Raw genomic sequence first — 20,659 nt, forward strand, 5'->3', positions numbered from 1 at the left:
ATATTGCAAGAACAGTCATATTCTTGTTAAGTTGGGTAAGGTTTGCCTTTGTGGGTAAATTGAAAAGGACTAGGAAATCAAAAGCACAGGGAACCACCAACTGAAAAGCATCACTATTAAAGAGATGACCTTCTCATGGCCCTTCAGAGTCATTTTTGACTGTTCTCTGAATATAGAGTTTAGATAGTGTGACTGGATAAACTCTTCTATGCCCCTTACTTCAGTTCTTAAAGACACTAACCTTTTATCCTCAACACAATTATTTTCTAGCATAGGTACCTTAACCCTAACCAAACATCTATCTTTAGCCTACTTTCCCAACGTTCAGCATCAAAATGAAATCCTGGCGGGCCAGGGATATACCTCAGTAAGACTGTGTTGCCTAGCACACGAGGCCCTGGGTTCAATCTACAGCACAAAAAATAATCTTAAAGGCTGGGGCTGTAGCTTAGTGGTAGAGCACCTGCCTGGCCCTGGGTTTGATCCTCAGCACCACAAAATGAATAAAGATATTGTGTCCATCTACAACTAAATAAATCTTTAAAAAAATAACTAACTAACCTTGACCATTTGTGTACATTTTGGCCCTAGAGAATTCTTTTCTCCCCAGTCCTGGGGATTGAAACCAATACCTTGCACATACATGCTAGGCAAGTGTTCTTCTACTGGGCTATGTCCCCAAACTATTTTTTATTTTGAGACAAGATCTCACTAAATTGCTGAGGCTGGCCTCAAACTTGCAATCCTCCTGCCTCAGTCTCCCAAAGGGCTGGGACTATAGATGCGTGCTACAGTGCCCTGCAACTCTAGAGAATGACAACCAGGCGCAATCTGTGAGGAAAAAAAAAGGGAGTAGGGGTTAGGGAATCTAAATAGAGAGTGAAAAAAAAAAAAGGAGATATTTTATAACTGATTGGCTTTCATAAGGAAGTTCCTCCCCTTTTCCTTTACTTCCAGTTTTTACCTTATTCTTGAAACCAAATTGAGGTACTAAAAATTTATTTATTCCCCAGGACAGAACTATACCTGCCTCATTTTCCATCTCCCAAAGACAGCTCCCTAATAAGACATACATTCAAATACAAACAAAACACGCATTCAATTCAGGCAACTGTTTTACATTTTCATAACATTTTAACATTTAATAGAAACTATATACAATAATTTTTTACTATATTTTACATAAGATAGCCACTGCAGAAATTTACATAGATTACAAGCAAGATGAATAGTTAAGGTGGGCCCAGTCCTTAACTGTCTCAGGATAAGGATGGGAGTTCACTGGAGAAAGGGTGCAAACTGTTCAATTAAGTGAAGATGAGGAAAAGCTAAACTGTAGGCCTTTAGGTAAAGATAACCAGGCACTGGGGCGACCAATATCTCAACGGCACCATTTATAAAAACAACCCTCACCTAATCATCTATGTGGATTTCTATCTGTGACTTAAGAAATCCCATTATAAAGAATCACTTTCCCCTTTGGCACAGTCCCAAATACTGAATTTCAGAGATAGGTAATCCCTATCTTCCTTGCCCATGGTAGAAAGAAACACAACTTTGACACTACTGGCCCATCCCCCTAAGTATGGTTTTATTTAACTACGACATTCTATAACCCAGAACAAAACAACTGGGTTGCCCCTGTTTAGTGAGAGATGATCAGAGATACTTGTTTGAAGAATGGGAAAGTGAAATCCACGGAAGTCATATGGTTCCCAGAACAAACTATCAACTCCTAGGAGTGGATTCTGGTTTTCCATTTGCAGTAGCCAATCCACTTTGAGGCAATGGTGCACAGGCTTTCTCAGAATTTCGAGATCCCTGGGACCTGTAACCATCTCCAACCATCTGCATCTGGCCCTATTAAAGAAATAAAGGTACTTTGATTAGTAAAGCATTCACTGGAAGGGAGGATGGGGAGGGGAATCAGGAATGACAGGAGAATGAATCAGATATAAATTCCCTATGTTCACATACGAATACACAAACAGAAATAACTAACTCCACATCATGTTCAACCACAAAAATTGTATCCTACTTAGAGTAAGTTATACTCCATGTATGTATAATATGTCAAAATACATTCTACTGTCATGTATATCTAAGAAGAACACATAAAATTAAAAAAAAAATTTAAGTCTCATGAAGGAAAAAAAAATCATTCTCGATGCTCTGAAACCTTAATTATGAATCTATCAATTCCCATTTATATTCAGTACATTAAAACAACTCTGGGAGCTGCTCTTCCCAATACTGCCTAATCTTAAAGAGTCTGAAATCATTACTTGGCATTCTTGAAGCTCTCCCAATGGAAGAGACAACCGTGGATTGTTTCTTCCAAATGAAACAGCCATTCTCGACTAAGGTCCCAGAACAGCCAATGAACCATAGAAGATAAGTTTTTTAGGCCTCTGCTTGAAACCAACAGCTATAGTGTAACTGCTGGTCTTCAGTCAGGGCCACTGGTATCCAACCTCAGAGAAAGAAGCCAAATCACACTACTGGTCCTTATTCTGCAATGAGAATAATTCCAGTAATGAACTCTCCCTTAAACGGCACAATTTAGCCAAGCATAGTTGTGCACATCTGTAACTTGGAAGGCTGAAGCAGTAGGATCCCAAGTTCAAGGTTAATCTTAGCAACTTTAGCAAAACCCTATCTCAAAATAAAATCTGGGATGTAGCTCAGAGCACGCCTGGGTTCAATCTCCAGTATCAAAAAAAAAAAAAAAAGAAAAAAATTTACTTACATTTCTTGTCTTAACCTTTCATTTAAAAAAATTTATGTCCTACCCTCAATATGAAAACTAGGGACCATTATTCTAAGGTCCATCTAGAAAATTGGAGCAAAAGGGCACTAAGAAGCAGAAAAAGGCTTCTTTCATTCTCTCATTTATTCATTTGCAGTTCTGGGGATGAAACCCAGGGCCTCACATATTATAAGGAATATAATATGTGACTGAGCTACACCCAGCCTCAAAATGACATTTATTAAAAGTACCTTCCTTGTATGATATTCATTAAACAAAAGCTATTTGGGGGCAGGCATCTTTGTACTCTACTTGTGATGAGACCCACACTCCCTGGAGTACATGTTAGCAAACAAGGATCGCTTTGCCTGACCAGGTCACTATACGATGGAAGGCTAATTGGGATTGTTCTTCACTTGCCAAGATATCCACTGGGCCTTCAGCAATTTCTTTGATTGAATGATCTTCAAGGGTTAATGAAGGATCAAAAAGCAAGGGTGAAGGAGGGCACTGCATACCATCACCAACAACATCCAAGTCCTACAAAACAAAGAGAAAACCCTATTAGCAATACTAAGGGTACCAATAAACTGAAGTTGGCATATTTTTCAGCAAACCTCAAAGCAATTCTGAGGTCCCTCCCTTACCCCTTGCCTACCAGAATGTTCAACAAATGAGACAAGATCCAAAAGCACTGAGAATTTTTTCTTGCTGCTGATTATGAAGCACAGACCAGTATAGTAGCTTTAAAAAAGCAAATTCCTAGGAAAATTCATAGAAAGTAGAACAGTGGTTACCAGGGGCTGAGGGAAAGGGGAAGAGGAGTGTTATTATTTAAAAGGTACAGAATTTATGCCAGGGTTGATGGAAAAATTCAAGAATGGTTGTACAACACACTGAACATTGTTAATTAGCACTGTACACTTAAGAACAGTTAAAAATAAATTTTGTTATATATATTTCACCATAGTAAACAGTATTCAAAAAAAAAAAATATTCCAAGGTTACTGGAGTCAACATTTAAGTTAACCAGTGATGAATCTAATGATAATCAGCAGAAGCATAAATTAAAATTAAATATTGCTTTAAAACTTTGGGCAATATGAGATTGTATGATGAATGTCCAAAGAGCCACAATGCATGCAAGTGAAAGAGAGGAAAAGGGAGAGTAGGAAAGGAGGGAACAGGAAACTCAAAAGACATCTGAAATATTATTCTGATTAAAACCCTATCCTCACAGAATAATTCATTTTAAATCTAACACAGTTCAATTGTTCTGTTAAAAAAAAAAAAAAAAGACATTGCTAAACATGGTAATGTACACCATAATCCCAACAACTTGGGAGGCTGAGGCAAAAGGATCCCAAGTTTGGGGATACAGCTCAGTTGGTAGAGTGCTTGTCTTGTATGCAGAAGGCCCTGGGTTCAATCCCCAGCACCACAAAAAAAAAAAAAAGAAAAAGAAAAAATCCCAAGTTCAAGGCCAACCTGGGCAACTTAGCAAGACCCCATCTCAAAACAAAAATAAAAAGGACTGGAGATATAGCTCACTGGTATAGCTCTTGCCTAGCATGCCTAAGACCCTAAGTTCAACCCCAAATACCATAAAACAAATATCAGAAAAAGAAATATTCTAAACCACGCTTCTTCCAAATGAACTGGCCATTCCCACTGAGATACTGAATAGCCAACAGACCAAGGGAAGTTATCTCTTGGCTCCCATTTGAAACCAATAGCTACAGCAAACATTGGTCTTCATTCAGGGCCTAAGACATGGCAAAGGTTCAAGTGATACATCAACCTAACTTCCATGCCACTGCTAGGAATCTAACGCTAAATTCCCCCTCCCCCATAAAAATACCCAAGGGTTGGTACTCCCTGGTACCCTTTATAGAGGTATGATGCTTTTAACTATCTAGCTTCATGAGAAGCTTAGTTTATGCTTTAAAATAAGTCAAACAATTTGCAGTCCTTTCCCCTTTTGTTGATGTGCCAATCAGAAAGAAAGAAAGAAAGAAAATAACATCTTCAAAATTGAGGGGAAAAAAAGAAGTGAAGAATCTACCATACTTAAAAACTGCTCAATCTAAAAGAACAAAGAAAAGAAGAAGTTCACTAGCTAACATTCACTTCAGATTATTGGAAACTTCTGACTATCCACAGAAACCAGTGTTCTCACACATTAGGACCATAAAATGTTTTCTATAATTCTTTTACTAAACACAATCATTATATAAATAATTAGCTTAGAGCAAGGCATAGGGGTACACACTGGGAGGCTGAGATAGGAGGACTGCCAAGTTTAAGCCCAGCCTCAGCAACTTAGGCCCTAAGAAACTCTGCAAGACCCTAACTCAAAATGAAAAATAAAAAGGGCTCAGTGGTTAAGTGGCCCTGGGTTCAGTTCCAAAAAAAAAAAAAAAACTCTAAAAAGGGCTGGAAATGTAGCTCAGTGGTAGAGCACCCCTGGATTAAATCTCCAATGAAGAGAAAAAAAGTAGCTTGGAATTAAATGAAACCACTTAAGCAATAAAGTAAAAAGGATCCAAGTCTCAAGATAATAATGGAATGGGAATGTTTTCAAAGGGAAAATAAGTACAGGAAACATTTTTCTTAACATATAGAACACGTAGTCCTTTACCAATTAAAATTGGGAAAAGGAACCTAAAATAAGAGAAGATCAACAAGTGACATCAGCAACATTGTAGAAGCAGCAGCTCTGGCTCTCCGTCCACCCACAAGTGCATCACATAAAAACTCTACTCATGGGATCAATTCCCTCTGAGAGAAAGCTGGAGTAGCTGTTTGCTCCTACCCACTGGGCAATTTGAGAAAACAATCACATGTAAGAGAGGACAGGAAAAGAAGAGGAACATGAGGCCAGGAGCCCAGCTCTAGGCACAGCACCTAAAACTGGAAAAGTAATCCCCAACATTCTGGCTTCTCCCTATGGAGAAGAGGATTTGGGCTTCACGCTGGGAGCAGAGGAGAATACACACAAGTTTCTCCAGATCACAGGGGAAAAAAGCAAGAGACTTAAACAGAGCACAGCACTTTCAAGGACTTCATTCCCCAGGAGCAGTGTAGAGAGGTTACTTAAAAAACAATCCATTTTCCCCTTATATCAAGCATCTAACTTTACACCTAGGAAGTTTAGGGACTGCATCCTGAACCTCCTAGCTCTGGAAGCAGACTTTCATATGTGCCTCTCTAGACCATGGAGAATGGGGGTAAAGTGGTGGTTTTATACAGGCACACAAGCACTTTCAAGAGCTTCTTCTCCCAAGAGCAGTGGGGGAAGGAGGGGATAAAAAGCAAATCCTATTTCTCCTGTGAAGGACTCTATGTAGGCATCAAATGCCCCAACTTTAACAACTACCTCCCCAAAAGACTCCATTCTAAATCTCTTAATCTTTGTGAATAGAAAAAACCAGGCATGTACAAGTCTCCCTAGGTCAGAGAATAGAGGTGATTTTAAGTGAGCAAAAGGGGCAGAGTGACCAGCAAAAGTCATGCCTAACCAATTTGATGATATATATATTTGGGGGAGGGTGGGTACCAGGGATTGAACTCAGGGGCACTAGACCACTGAGCCACATCCCCAGCCCTATTTTGTATTTTTTTTTAATTTATTGTTTAGTTGTAGTTTGACAAAACACCTTTATTTTATTTATTTTTATGTGGTGCTGGGGATTGAACCCAGGGCCTCGCATGTGCTAGGCAAGCACTCTACTGCTAAGCCACAACCCCAGCCCCCATTCTGTATTTTATTTAGAAACAGGGTCTCACAGAGTTGCTTAGTACCTCATTGTTGCTGAGGCTGGCTTTGAACTAGCAATCCTCCGTTTCAGCCTCCCAAGCTGCTGGGATTACAAGCAGATGCTATCACACCCGGCCTTGATGATATATTTTTAAATATTTTAAAATTAAGATTTCTGGGGCTGGGGATGTGGCTCAAGCAGTAATGTGCTCGCCTGGCATGCGCGGGGCGCTGGGTTCAATCCTCAGCACCACATAAAAATAAAATAAAGATGCTGGGTCCACCAAAAACTGAAAAATAAATATTAAAAAATAAAATAAAAAGATTTCTTAATTGTCAGGAAATAGCCTATAATATCTCACAATCATTATTAATTTGTTTAAATATTCACTAGAATAAGCAAATATCCATTTACAACTACAAAAAAATAAAAAGAAAGAAAAGAGCCTGGGGCTGTGGCTCAGTGGTTAAGACCTCTGGATTCAATCCCTGGTACCAAAAACAACAAAAAAATAAAGAAGTGTGGGAAAAGTATATAACATTTTGTTTTGTTTTATTTTTGTAATGCTAGAGATTGAACACAGGGCCTTCAGCATTCTAGATATGTACTGTACCACTGAGCCATATCCCAGTCCAGAAGTACAAAATATTTATGTGTGTGTGTGCGCACATGTCTATATATAATACCATATAATACACAAACACACATATACATATATATGCACTAGGTGGTCAAAAACAGTGGTTTTTGACTCAGTGGTTGAGTGCTTGCCTAGCATATGCAAGGCCCTGGGTTCAATCCCCAGTACTGCAAAAAGTAAAAGAAAAACCAAAAAGAGGTTAAAGGGGAAAAGCAAAAAAGTCAAAACAGAAATGACTATAGAAATTATTACCAAAATAAAAATTAACAGCCTAGTACATGTGTATTCTACAAAACACATGTGCTAATTTCTACCTGTGTACATAAGAGATTTTGATTATACAGTGCTTTTTATTAGGTGATTAAACCTTACAAACCTGTTCATATTACTTAAAACATTTTTAAAAGACAACACCTCTCTAGGTTTTCTTGAAATACAAAATGAAGTGAGCAAAACTCTGTCCTTATCAACCTGAGGCTATCATTTAATCTCTTCAAAATAATCTTGGGGCTGGGGTTGTGGCTCAGCAGTAGAGTGCTTGCCTAGCATGTACGAGGTCCTAGGTTCAATCCTTAGCACCACATATAAATAAATAAAAAAATAAAGGTATTGTGTACAATAAATATTTTAAAATAATAATAATAATAGTAATAATAATCTCATTGGCATTTTGAGAAACAGTGGAATACAATCTCTGAAGTCTCTTCCTAGCCTCATATTCTATGAAAGAAACTTTTTAAAAAGGCAATTATAAGCTCATGCACTAGCACATACCTGTAGTCCCAGAATTCAGGAGGGTGAGGCAAGAGGATCTCTTGAGCCCAAGAGTTCCTAAGACAAGTCTGGGGTACAGACTACAGACTCAAAAAAAAAAAACTACCAAGTGGTTTAGTTTTTGTTTTATTTGGGGTTTTGTTGTTGTTATCGTTTTTTGTATTCAGTATTGAACCCAGAAAATAGCCATAATAACATCTCACAATGATTAATTTGTTTAAATATTCACTAAAAAAGAAACAAGAGTCATCCTTAAACATACTAGAGGAATGTTTACCACTGAACCACGTTCCCAGCCCTTTTTATTTTATTATTATTTTTTAAACATTTATATTTTAGTTACAGGTAGACAAATTATCTTTATTTTATATTTATGTGGTGCTGAGGTTCGAACCTAGTGTTTCACACATGCCAGCCAAGTACACTACCACTGAGCCCCAGCCCCAGCCCCCTTTATTTTTTGAGACAGGGTCGTCACTGAGTTGCTCAGGGCCTTGTTAAGTCTCTATTGCTAAACCAGCCCTTGAATTTGTGATCTTCCTGCTTCAGCCTCCCAAGATGTGAGATTACAGGTGTGCCCCATCCCCAACACATCCAGCCCTTTTTAAAAATTTGAGGACCTCATTAAATTTTCCTGGATGGTTTGAAACTTGCAGTTCTGCCTCAGCCTCCCAAGTAGCTGGGATTACAGGTGTGGGCCACCACACCATTTGTGCTACCTTTCCTGTATTGTGGAATCTCAACCTGAAGGGTGTTAGATTTCACCTAACACTCAAAACCAAGAGACAACCAGAACTTCCGGTTTATAAGTGGTTTAGAGTGTCAATATAAAAAGTTTGCTTTCTTTTGTCTAAATAGAACAAGAAGCTTAAAAAATAAGCACACTCCAAAGGATATAGAGAGAGAGAATTGGAGAATTGAAAGTGTGTCCTCCCAAAAACGTGTACATGAATGTTCCATAACAGAATATTCCTTAAATGCCAAAAAGTAGAAACAGCTCAAATGTCCACCAACCTGGTGGATTAAAAAAATGTGTTATGGCAACATAATGGATTAATTTTGCCACAAAAATGAATGAGGTAAAGCTGGGTGGAGTGGAGTGGTGCACACCTATAGTCCCACCTACTTGGGAAGCAGAGGCAGGACTGCAAGTTTGAGGCCAGACTTAGGAACTTAGCAAGACCCTGTCTCAAATAAGGACTAGGGCTGTCTGTAGCTCAGTGGTATAATGCTTGCCCCAGTATGCATGAGGCCCTAGGTTCAATTCCCAGTACCAAAAAATAAAAAAGAAAGAAAGAAATGAACTATTAATATACACACTACAACATAAGTGAACCTTAAAAACATATGTTAGGGGATACCAGGATACAAGCTTTGGCTCCCTTCTCCCTCCCAGGAGAAGTCTATGTTACCCCTTTTTAAAAAAAAAAAAAAAAAAAAACCCTGCTTTATATGCTTAAAAAAATTATGCTAAATGAAAAAAGCCTGGCACAAAAGTTTCAGATTTATATGAAATGTCCAGAAGCAGCAAATTTACAGACAAAATGTGTATTAGTGGTTGACAAAGGATTGGGGAGGGCAGAATGAAGAGTTAGCTTTCTTTCTGGGATGATAAAAATATTCTGAAATTAGGTAGTGACAATTGGCTACATGTGGATATACCAAAGGGGGGGAAATCCTGTTATCATATATTTTGAAAGGGAACACTTATAATGTATGAATTTTATCTCCAAAAAAATATGGAAAAAGCAGGCTGGAAAAAAAAAAAAAAGGTAGAAAGTCTCTTAATGAATGTTAACACACAAATACAACCATACATTTATCACTTCAAAAACTTTTTTTTATCAGTTCTACTGACCACAACAGACTAACTATTCTCACCATTAATAAATACGGCCTTGTCTCAAGGGCCAATCAGAGCAGAGCTTCTCTAACTTACATCACTGAACTCCAGTGGTAAACTCTCAGTGGGCTGAAGCTCAGCAGCACTCAAGTACAGATCCATGGGGCCGGCTTCCAGATCGTCTGGCACAGACAGTACCTGCTCGGGCTTATACATCTGAGGAGGCAACTGGAAGTGCAGTGGACAGCAGGGATCCTCAGAGAGGCTTACAGGAACTGGTTTGTTGCAAGGTACCTCTTCAGATCCCTGGCAGCATTTGAAGAGAACCTGATTCGTATCCTGACAAATATCTGTAGAAAAATGGTCAAGGGAAATATAACAACAACTATCGGAGGTACAAAATATAGTAGAGGTGACAATACATTTCATACAGAAAACCAAATGCAGTTAGTAATTTTTAAAGTTACTTCTCAAAGTGAGTGGCATTTCCTAACATTTAATTCTAGCTCTACGAGTAATTTAAAACCAACAAGTCCCCAATCTCCTTTTCAGGATCCTGGTCACTTAAACTAAACATACTAATCCTGTTCTCCCCATGACAATGCTAAGCAAGTAGTAATAACACTCCTAGGAACATAAACCTACTCAGAAGAAACAAGGGATAGCAAAAGCAAATAGTTTGCAGAAGCCCCTACCAACCCCTACAATAATCAAGATATACAGTGTGGTTTCTGCTGTTAAGAAGAGTAGCTTGGGTCTAGGGATATAGCTCAGTTGGTAGAGTGCCTGCCTCATATGCACAAGGCCCTGGGTTCAATCCTCAGCACCACAAACACACACAAAAAGTGGCTAAGTTTGCAAAAAAAATTTTAAAAAAAATTGCACCTTGTTTTTAATATGAGAAATTCTTTTAAACTAGCACTGCATTAAGGAAAACAGAAATTCTACTACTAATATTTACTAATTAACACATCGAGAGGAAATAATAAATTTCCATGGCTTTTTTTTTTTTTAAGAGGATGATAGTACATGAGAAATCCTCTCATGATCTTAAAAAGAGTAAGACAATACTGCTTATGAGGGACCATGGAAAAGAACTCCAGGAACAACACTCCAAGAGCTCTACAATAACTTTTGTTAAGGGTAAAGCAGAAAGGGCTATATTTCCAAGTTGGCAAAGAATCAAAATTTAAATCATGAGCTAGACATAGTGGTGCACATATGTAATCCCAGCAAGAGGCTGAGGCAAGAGGATGATAAGTTCAAGAACAATCTCCGAAATTTATTGAGACCCTATCCCAAAGCAAAAACCAAAAAGGACTAGAAATGTAGCTCAGTGAGCACCCCTGGATTCAATCCCCAATACCAATGTGGGGGGGAGGATCATGATTAGATAATAAATTTCAAGTTCAGTTACTCTATAAAATACATTTCATGCAAGTGTTACCATTTCTTAAAATCTTAAAATGTGGTTATTTCCCCTAAATTAATAAACAACATTGTTTTAAACCCGAATATTTTTAACTAGAAAATACAATTTTCTTTAAACTGATTATACCAGGATTATTAAATCATGGATAATTTTCATCTCAAATATTCTAAGATAATTTTAAAAATTAAAAACATCTATTGGGAGGCTTAGGTAGGATGATCACAAGTTCAAAGCCAGCCTCACCAACTTGGTGAGACCCTGTCTCTAAACAAAATAGAAAAAAAAAAAAATCTAATGTACATTATGATTTTTTAAATCAAATAAACCTTCTGGAATAAAGCCATTTCTCTTTGGGCATGGTGGCACACACCAGTAATCCCAGCAACTCAGGATTACAGGAGGCAGGAGAATCTCAAATTCAAGGTCAGCCTTATTAACTTAGGTCCTGACCCAAAATATAAAATAAAAAAGGCTGGGAATATAGCTCTATGGCAATGTATCCCTGGCTTCAATATCCCAGTACCAACAGTAAAAAAAAAAAAAAAAACTTTCTTTCCAGCCATACTTGGAAATCGTTTAATTCTATGCCAGTAGTTTCACACTTGTGACAGTACTGGCACTATGGGCTGGTAAGATGTAGATGTAGAATGTTTAGTAATATCATCCACTAGCTGTCAGTAGCATTTCCACCTCTGGCCCAACCAAAATTTTCTCCACACATTGCCAAATGGAGAACAAAACAGCCCCCTGTTGAGAATCACTACTCAAAAGGACAGTAGATAGTACAAAGTAAATATAATACTTATTGAATAAACCTAAGAACCAAATAAGAACAGATTTGCACGATTATGAGCTTTAGAAAACCTAAGCAATATGTCTAATGGGCTAAAGAAATTCAATTTTAAATTATTAATATTTAAAATCTTAATTTGCTAAATATTTCAACTAGAATTTTTCCCATTTGACTTCAATGGACTTTCACAAAAGTCTCTTATCTATTTAATTCCACAATAGTCTAGAAACAGCCCCCATTCTCCTCCACCCGCTTTCCTTTCAGACAGGGACAAGAGAGATAAAAAGGGAATGATTGACCTACAACTAGAGTCTGGGTCCTTCACTCAGTCCAGTGCTGTCTCCATTAGACCAGAGTAAAGAGTTAACAGGTCACCAATGGCAGTCGCATCTTTCTCTGGGATGAGGACTTAAGGAAGGGTAAGTAACTTAGGAACTATGGAAAGGAAAAGAGCATATAAGGAAAAATACTTCCTTTGTTAAATACAGTTCCTCTTCAACTTTGCTTTTTAAAATATTTATATCCTAACATACTATTTGAGTACAGCATTATAAGAAATGTCAAAAATAGTCTTTAATATCTATAAACTGGGTTTTCTCTACTAAATTCAAGTTTCCTTTTAAAAAAATTATACAGAAACAGAAAAAAGGATATTCATACCATGCAAAAATGATTATATTACATTCCTTCTCAGTATTTAGTACCATGCAGTTAAAACATAATCTACAGAAATCTATATCCTATTTTTCTCACTATAATTTTCTCTTCGCTCATAAATTGTTAAATGTTTAGTGCAAAAAATCTGTTGTGCCATAATTTATTTCCCTATTCCTCATCTCTAAACAAGGCTGTCTCCAATTAGACTTTGGGGTGGGGTAGGGAGACTAGGGACTGAATTCAGGGGCACTCAACCACTGAGGATGAGCCACATCCTCAGCCCAATTTTGTATTTTATTTAGAGACAGGGTATCACCGAGTTGCTCAGCACCCCTCTTTTGCTGAGGCTGACTTTGAACTTGCAATCCTCCTGCCTCAGCTTCGAAAGCTGCTGGGATAACAGGCGTGTGCCCCTGTGCCTGGCTTAGAATTTTTTTTGTTTAAGTATTTGACTGCATTTGATTATCTTCTTAAATTTCCAGGGGCAAAAACTGCCTTATCAAAGAAGAATTATTTTCGAACTGCTTCACAAAAAGCTTTTATCAATTTATATTCCAACTGGAATATAAATTTAGAAGAGGCTCAACTACTTTTGAAATTCACCCACTAATAAAAAAAAACAACTTACATTTTAAAAATTTTTTTTAGTTGATGGACACAATATTTTTTAATTTATTTTTATGTGGTGCTGAGGATCAAACCCAGTGCCTCACATGTGTGCAGCAAGCACACTACAACCCCAGCCCTAAAATTTACATGTTTATTTTAAAATGTATGTACAAATATCAAAATTAGGTTTTAAATGTTCCTTGTTTTATTTATCTCTTCTGTTTAGAGTGAAATAAACACTAACTATAGGCCATTTCTATTAACCGTCTACAGACAACCTCTGTCCAATTATGTTTTAAGCATTTATCTTTAGTTTCTAATTACTTAGCACAGCATTTTATACATTAATGACAGTAATCCTTTATCAGACATTTACTGCAATAATTAATAAACTGGTAAAATACTTAATAACAATAGTAGCTGGGATATAGGCAGGTGCCATAAATGCTGGCTAAGAAAATACATACCAATTTCCAAATATTTGGTATGTCTCACAAGGCAAATGAAATCCACCAAAATTCATGTTTTTCATTTAAAGAGCATATTTAATAAGTGTTTTTATGACAAAAAGTAATTTTTTCAATCAATACCTATAACCAAGATGCAATTTCAAAATCTAATAATAAAGTTTTATAGTCAAATGGTATATGTAGTCCTACAGCAGAATCAAGAGACATGATGAAATTAATTGAAAAAATTAATTAAAAGGAGGAGGGATAAGATTCCTATTTTTGGAAACAATTAAATTTCTAGTTTAAATGAAGTTAAAAATATTAAAGTTAGGGCACTGATGATACAAATGGATAATAGTTTTAGGAAATTCACAGTGCAGAATCATTCTTTTATTTTGGGTAGAAAACGTGAAGCAAATTTTTTTGGTAATAGATTTAAGAGCATTATAATTGTAATGAACAATTAAATCAGGGATCTAAAGATAAGTATTGTATGGATTACTTTGGAATCCTAGTATTAAGACTACAAATTAGTATTAGCCCACATCTATCACTAATGATTCAAATGTTTCTTTCTAATGAATTGACCATTACATTTCCAAAGTTCTGAAATGGCCAACAGACCATAGAAAGACGTTTCTTTAGGCTCCTGCTTGAAACCAACAGCTTCAACAAACTGCTGGCCTTGATTCAGGGCCAAAGGTTCAAAGGCCTTCAATTAAGCAAATCAGCAAAGATTCTCACTAGCCCTCATCTAACTACAAAATCAGAACCCCAACAGGCAGTTTTAAAAAGATACGGGTAAGGCAGTGTCTGGTCATTGGGAGAGACTGATTGGAACAACGAACATCATCCACAAAGGCCAAGCACCTCTGACTAGAACGAGTGGTATGGGCCTAAAATGAAGAAAAAAGATAAAAAAGACAAACCCACAAAAGAACATACAACCAATTATCATAAGAATACTTAGTTATATAATAAAAGTACCTCCTCAAGGCCAGAAAATTCAATATTTAATAAACTAATATTATGCAGTAAAATAAAATTTAAAACCTTACATACAAAAAAATGAGTCAACATTAATCCCAAATACCCCTTTCCAGATTATACAAGCATAAAACAGTAGTTTTATGGTCTAGAGAGGCACATATGAAAGTCTGCTTCCAGAGCTAGGAGGTTCAGGATGTTAACCTCAATCTGAAAATACCACATGGAAAACTACAGGAATAAACAATTTAAGAGTTTAGAATAATTTTTACACTTATATTGTTACTATTGTCCTATTTTACTGTGGTATTATTGTTAATCTCTTACTGAACATAATTTACAAATTAAACATTATCGTAAGTATATACACATAGGAAAAAACATAACATACAAGTTCAATAGTATCTTTGGTTTCAGGCCTCCATTTGGTCTTAAAACATATCCCTTCATATATGAAAGCAGTAGTGTATAGCTTTCAATCTAATTTGTCCTTTAGCAGCAGAATCCTTTTTTAAACTGTAACCTTATTGGTAGTCTCAACAAATCATAGATAAGAGTGATTGCTTAACTCTTCTTATCAACCTCACTTCCTGACATGCATTTGCTCCTGTTCTTCCACCTTTCTTCCCACTTTTATAAACAAATTCCCAAATTAAAATTTAAAAATAGACTCTTAAGCAACTTAGGCTTAATTTGTGCCTATTTCTGAAGACTCTCTGGACCAAAGAATTTTGAAATCTATCCCAACCCCTCAATTTGAATACTGAGGCCCAGAAATTAAACTGTCTGTGCAGGCACAGGGCTAGACAGTAGAAGACCAAGACTAGAGTCCATGTTTCCTGGCCCTCAATAAGTACTTTCACTACTAATCCAGTAAGTCAGATTTCAGAGCCAGGATTAGATATAGTGTTTTGCTAATTACTCCAACTCTACAAAGTGAGTAGTATATTAGAGGTATCTTAGAGATATATAGACAAATTACCTGTTGGGCGGCACCATCTGTGGCCAGCATTCTGCGTTCCTTTAGCTGCCTGTGTAGCAAGGCTTCTACTCCATAGCGTTGGCGATACCGTCGAAGACATTTTAATCGCTTTAAGTTCTCTCGTTCTTTGGCCAAAAGTCCCTCTGGGCCAGTAAGGAGACTACTACCTAAAGAATTACAAAAGTAAAAATGTGACTCACAGGGTAACCTATCAAGAATTCTTCTACGGCTGGGCACTGTGGCACACACCTGTAATCCCAGTGGCTTGGGAGGCTGAGGCAGGAGGACTGTGAGTTCAAAGGCAGCCTCAGCCAAAGCGAAGCACTAAGCAACTCAGTGAGACCCTGTCTCTAAATACAAAAATAGGGTTGGGGATGTGGCTCAGTGGTAGCACCCCCCCCACCGCCCCACCGCCCCACAAAAAAAAGAATGCTTCAGCAAAGTAACAAAAACAGAGGAATCTTCAACTCAAGATAAGCAGTTTCAACTGCATAAAACTTGCCTAAAGCTTCATGTTCCACTTTGCGATTATGTAAGTATCGACGCTTCTTCTCCTTCAGCAAATGCTGAAGTCGTTTAAACTGATCAATGTACAAAGACTGCAAACGAATCAGCTTCTCCCGCATAATCAGGGCCACTTCTTCAGCTGTGTAGACACCAGCATGTCTGGAATAAAACAAAAAATAAGAAAACACAGTAATAAAACCCAAGCTTAAAAGTAAGATAGTAAACAGGAATATTTTCACAAAATATTTTAACATTCAAGTTGTTATCAAAAGACAACAAAGCTGGGCATAGTGGTACACACCTGTAATCCCAGCGACCCAGAAGGCTAAGGCAAGAGGACTGAAAGTTCAAGGCCAGCTTTACTTGGCGATACCTCACCTCAAAAAAGGCCAAGGATGTAGTTAAGTGGTAAAGAGTCCCTCAATCCTCACCAAAAAAAAAAAAGAGGCACTGGAGTTGTACCTCAGTGGTGGAAGGCTTGCCTGACATCTACAAGACCTGAGTTTAATCATCAGCACCACCAAAAAGAAAGAAAGAAAAATCTCAAAGATCTCACAAAATGGGGAGAGAGATTTCCTTGTTTTTCCCTGTTGAGTTTTTGTTGTTGCTCTTGGCTTGTGGTACTGGAAATTCAATCCCAGCCCTTATTATTTATGATTCTGAGACAGGATCTCACACAGTTCCTAAAGCCATGCTGGAACTTAAGATCCTCCCTCAGTCTCCCAAATCGCTGGAACTATAGGCCCCATGCCACCACACTTAGATTGCATGTTTAAACATTAATTTTTTTTTAAATCTACATTCTCATTTAATGACTTAATACAGAATAATCACTTACTGGTCAGGCAATGAAGAGTAACATAATATAGAATAACCACTTACAATATTCATAATATAATCGTTATAATAGGTTCTACCATTAGGTTCCAAGTTTTCAATTCTGCAAATATCTCAATGAAATTAAAAAGGTGAGCCAGGCATGGCAGCACACCTGTAATTCCAGCTATCTGGGAGCTGAATCAAGAGGACCACAGGTCTGAGGCAACCCTGAGCAACTTAGTAAGACACTGTCTCAAAATAAAAGCTAAAAAGGGCTGGGATATAGCTCAGTAGTAGAGTGCCTGCCTAGCATATACAGGGCTCTGGGATCAATCCTCAGTACAAATTAAGAAAATAAAAAACTTGATAGTCACATAATCATACTAATTAAACATAAGGAGATATTTAACAACTAACATTATACATATTTAACAACTATAGCCCTAAAAATGCATATATTTATTAAGACGACATTTTTTAACTTTATTTTACTTTTTTTTCTTTAAATGTGGTGCTTAGGATCGAACCCAGTGCCTCACAAATGTAGGTAAGTGCTCTACCACTAAGCCACAACCCTAGTCCCAACATTTTTAATAATATCACTGGGAAAATTAAAGAAAGCCTTATATTTAGTTATCTAATAGTTGAGAATGCTCAGAGCTTTATTTACCCTTTAGTGTGTTTCTACTAGGAGAGACTGACAACTACCTAATACCTTTAACATTTCTGTCTTAAAGAAAATTAACTGATATTTTGATATACGGTATCTTATGAGTAAAACTGACATGAATTTGTCCTTTAGAATCTGATCTAGACTACTATTAACAAAATCATGTTTCTGGGCCTTCAAACTTTAATGTTGCTGGGTACAGTGGTACAACTCAGGAGGCTGAGGCAGGAGGATCAGAAATTTAAGGCCAGCTTCTGCAACTTAGACTCTATCAAAATCTATAATAAAAAGGACTGGTATATAGCTCGGTGAGAGAGAACCTGAGTTCAAGCTCAGAACAGGGAAGAAGGGGAAAAAAAAAAGTGTAGTGTTTAAAGGACACTTTGTGACCTTACAGAGTTATATATCAAAGCAGCAAGTTAGCCATCTAGAATTTAGAAAGCACAGTGGGGCAAAAAAAAAAAAAAAAAAAGAATAGCCAGGCATGGTAGTGCACGCCTATAATCCCAGCACCTTGGGAAGCTGAGGCAGGAGGATTGTAGGTTCAAAGCCAGCCTCAGTAATAGTGAGGTGCTAAGCAACTCAGGGGACCCTGTCTCTAAATGAAATACAAAATAGGCGTGGGGATGTGGGTCACTGAGTGAGCACCCCCGAGTTCAATCCCCAGTACCCAAAAAAAAAAAAAGAATAAATGTTTAGTAATAAGTTACCATAGTTAAGAGAATCCTGCTAGAAAACATTCTCTTTCAAACTGCTTACTGAAACTGTCTACGCTAATTGTTCCTAAAAACCTGACTGAGAATGCTCAATAGAACTGGATAAAATTATTCTACTCAGAAAATATAATCCTCAATAACTTCAATATACCACAGAACCCCAAGTAATGGGGGAAAAAAAATGCTACTTCAAGAATGAAAGCCCAACAGTCAAAATACATTATCTCTCCCACTGTCTATAGTACTTTTTCCTGGATCATAAAACTGTTAAGAGGCAGATGTCAGGAAAAGAAAAACTAGAGCTGGGAGGAATAGCTCAATGGTAGGCTCTAAGTAAGTTTAATTCCCAGCACTGAAGAAAAAAAAAAAAAAATGAGGCCAGGCAAAGTGGCGAAACATGTAATTTCATAAAGGCTCAGGAGGCTGAGGCAGGCGAATTCCAAGTTCAAAGACAGCCTCAGAAACAACTTAGTAAGGCCCTAAGCAACTTAGTGAGATTCTGTCTCAAATTGAAAAAATGAAAAAGGGCTGGGTTGTAGCTCAGCGGTAGAGCACTTGCATAGCAGGTGTGAGGGATTGGGTTCCATCCTCAGCACCACATAAAAATAAATAAAGGTATTCTATAATCCCAGTGGCTCAGGAGGCTGAGGCAGGAGGATCTCAAGTTCAAAGCCACCCTCAGCAAAAGTGAGGTGCTAAGCAACTCGGTGAGATCCTATCTCTAAATAAAACACAAAATAGGGCTGTGTCCCTCTACAACTAAAAAAAAAAAAAAAAATCATTAAGGGCTGGGGATATGGCTCAGTGGTAGAGTGCCCTGGGTTCAATTCCTGGTTAAAAAAAAAAAAAGAAAGAAAAGAAAAAGGAAACTAACCTAAACTCAAATCATGAGAAATATAATTATAAAACTCTAGAATATGAGACAAGTTTTGATATATTACACCTACTAAAGGATCATGGATTTCATGGGTTAAGTGAAAAGCAAAACCTTAGTAAGATATAATTAGGATGATTACTCACTTCTGTGTTTCTAAATCAGTTTCCGCTTCTTTGGCATGAAACCAAAGCAAACTGTTGAACACCTTTTTTATTTTCCTTTTTAAAAGGAAATCCATAAACATGAAATTTTACAAAATATGTAGTTACTGAATCACCTTATCTCTCCTGAGGTTTAGAACAACCACCTGTTCACATCCATTGTCTCTTCTCTAACTGGTCTAAGCATTTCTCATTTCCATGTCCAAAAAAACCTACTCTTTCCCCTACACTTTCTCATGTACAGAATTTAGTATTCAAAAATCTTTCTAGATTACAAATCTTCAACAAAAGAATCGAATCTTGGGTTGAGAATTTATCTCAGTGGCAGAGTGGTGGCGTAGCAAGCACAAGAACCTGGATTAATCCCCCGTAACATAAAAACAAAACCATCAAATTTTGCCTTGAAGCAAGATGGTGCTGACACTTTAAAATACAGAAGCTGTTACTGCTCACAAATATCTAAGTTGTATTTTCTCTTTGGTTATTAATCTATTAGCAGCATGTCACACTACAATCCACATGCTAACTACATAAAATATTCAAAAATCCTTATGTGGAGTTACAACTTACTTTAGGGGATCTTCTTGATCACTGTCTATGCTATCAGCTTCACTGTCAGGGTCACCTCTCCATGTCTGATCCACAGTAATGGGTTCCTGGTCCCCATCACTCCAGCTGTCTTCATCTGAGGCAAGGAAGGGAGAGCAGTCATTAAGACTTCCCACCTCTGTAACTCCACCACACAAAACTAGATTACTTAGCAAATCAATCCAAACCTTAAAATTAAAAACACCATTTATATAAGGAAAAAAAAGTCACCAGCTCAGAAGAATAAACCTAAGCAAACTCTCCTTCAAATGCAAAGAACTGGTGAAGAACATAGCAACCCTGGAAGTTCATCACCCTCACCAAATTCCCAATGAATAATATTGCCAAATATGTTCAAGATACTTCAAACCAAAATAAATTCATTCTTAACCTTCTTCTACCTTTTTTATTCTAGGAGAAAAGATCCTTACCCAGTATTCGGCTGGCTTCACTGCGGCTACTTTCTGGAGTCTGAGAGCCCAGTTCTGTCTTAGCATATGCGCTCAGCTGGCACAAGAGTGTTTCACTCATAGGCCCTGGGTTGGTCTTCTTCATTTGAGCATGAAGTGCTAAGGCATTCCTACGGGCATGTTCAGCACAGAAGGACACCCTAAGAAGATATAAATATTAATATTTTTTAGG

At 37.3% G+C, this 20,659-nt stretch overlaps 1 protein-coding gene and 3 non-coding genes across 7 annotated transcripts; all 4 read right to left on the reverse strand.

The window, feature by feature from the left end:
- Window positions 1–1,114: 1,114 nt before the first annotated feature.
- Window positions 1,115–20,659, reverse strand: Kansl2 (KAT8 regulatory NSL complex subunit 2). Of its 4 annotated transcripts, none has more exons than XM_015493284.2 (8): window positions 20,449–20,658; window positions 20,000–20,114; window positions 16,182–16,345; window positions 15,680–15,846; window positions 14,510–14,606; window positions 9,966–10,117; window positions 3,170–3,289; window positions 1,115–1,860 (listed from the first exon to the last, which is right to left on the reverse strand). In XM_015493284.2, exons 1-8 carry the CDS (start codon window positions 20,570–20,572, stop codon window positions 1,729–1,731), a joined length of 1,071 nt encoding a protein of 356 aa, XP_015348770.1. In that variant the 5' UTR covers window positions 20,573–20,658; the 3' UTR covers window positions 1,115–1,728. The 4 variants fall into 4 exon arrangements, with proteins under 4 accessions (XP_015348770.1, XP_015348769.1, XP_015348771.1 ...); XM_015493283.2 differs by having other exon boundaries at window positions 9,864–10,117; window positions 20,449–20,656; XM_048802620.1 differs by lacking the exon at window positions 1,115–1,860 and adding an exon at window positions 3,408–3,511 and having other exon boundaries at window positions 3,179–3,289; window positions 9,864–10,117; window positions 20,449–20,659.
- On the reverse strand, window positions 2,327–2,463 carry LOC125616701. The gene has a single exon (XR_007347445.1). It is a non-coding gene; the product is annotated as a small nucleolar RNA SNORA2/SNORA34 family (small nucleolar RNA).
- On the reverse strand, window positions 4,388–4,518 carry LOC125616700. The gene has a single exon (XR_007347444.1). It is a non-coding gene; the product is annotated as a small nucleolar RNA SNORA2/SNORA34 family (small nucleolar RNA).
- On the reverse strand, window positions 14,274–14,410 carry LOC125616699. The gene has a single exon (XR_007347443.1). It is a non-coding gene; the product is annotated as a small nucleolar RNA SNORA2/SNORA34 family (small nucleolar RNA).

Source organism: Marmota marmota, unplaced genomic scaffold (assembly GCF_001458135.2).
Source record: "Marmota marmota marmota unplaced genomic scaffold, marMar, whole genome shotgun sequence".
In the NCBI taxonomy this organism is placed as follows: domain Eukaryota; kingdom Metazoa; phylum Chordata; class Mammalia; order Rodentia; family Sciuridae; genus Marmota; species Marmota marmota.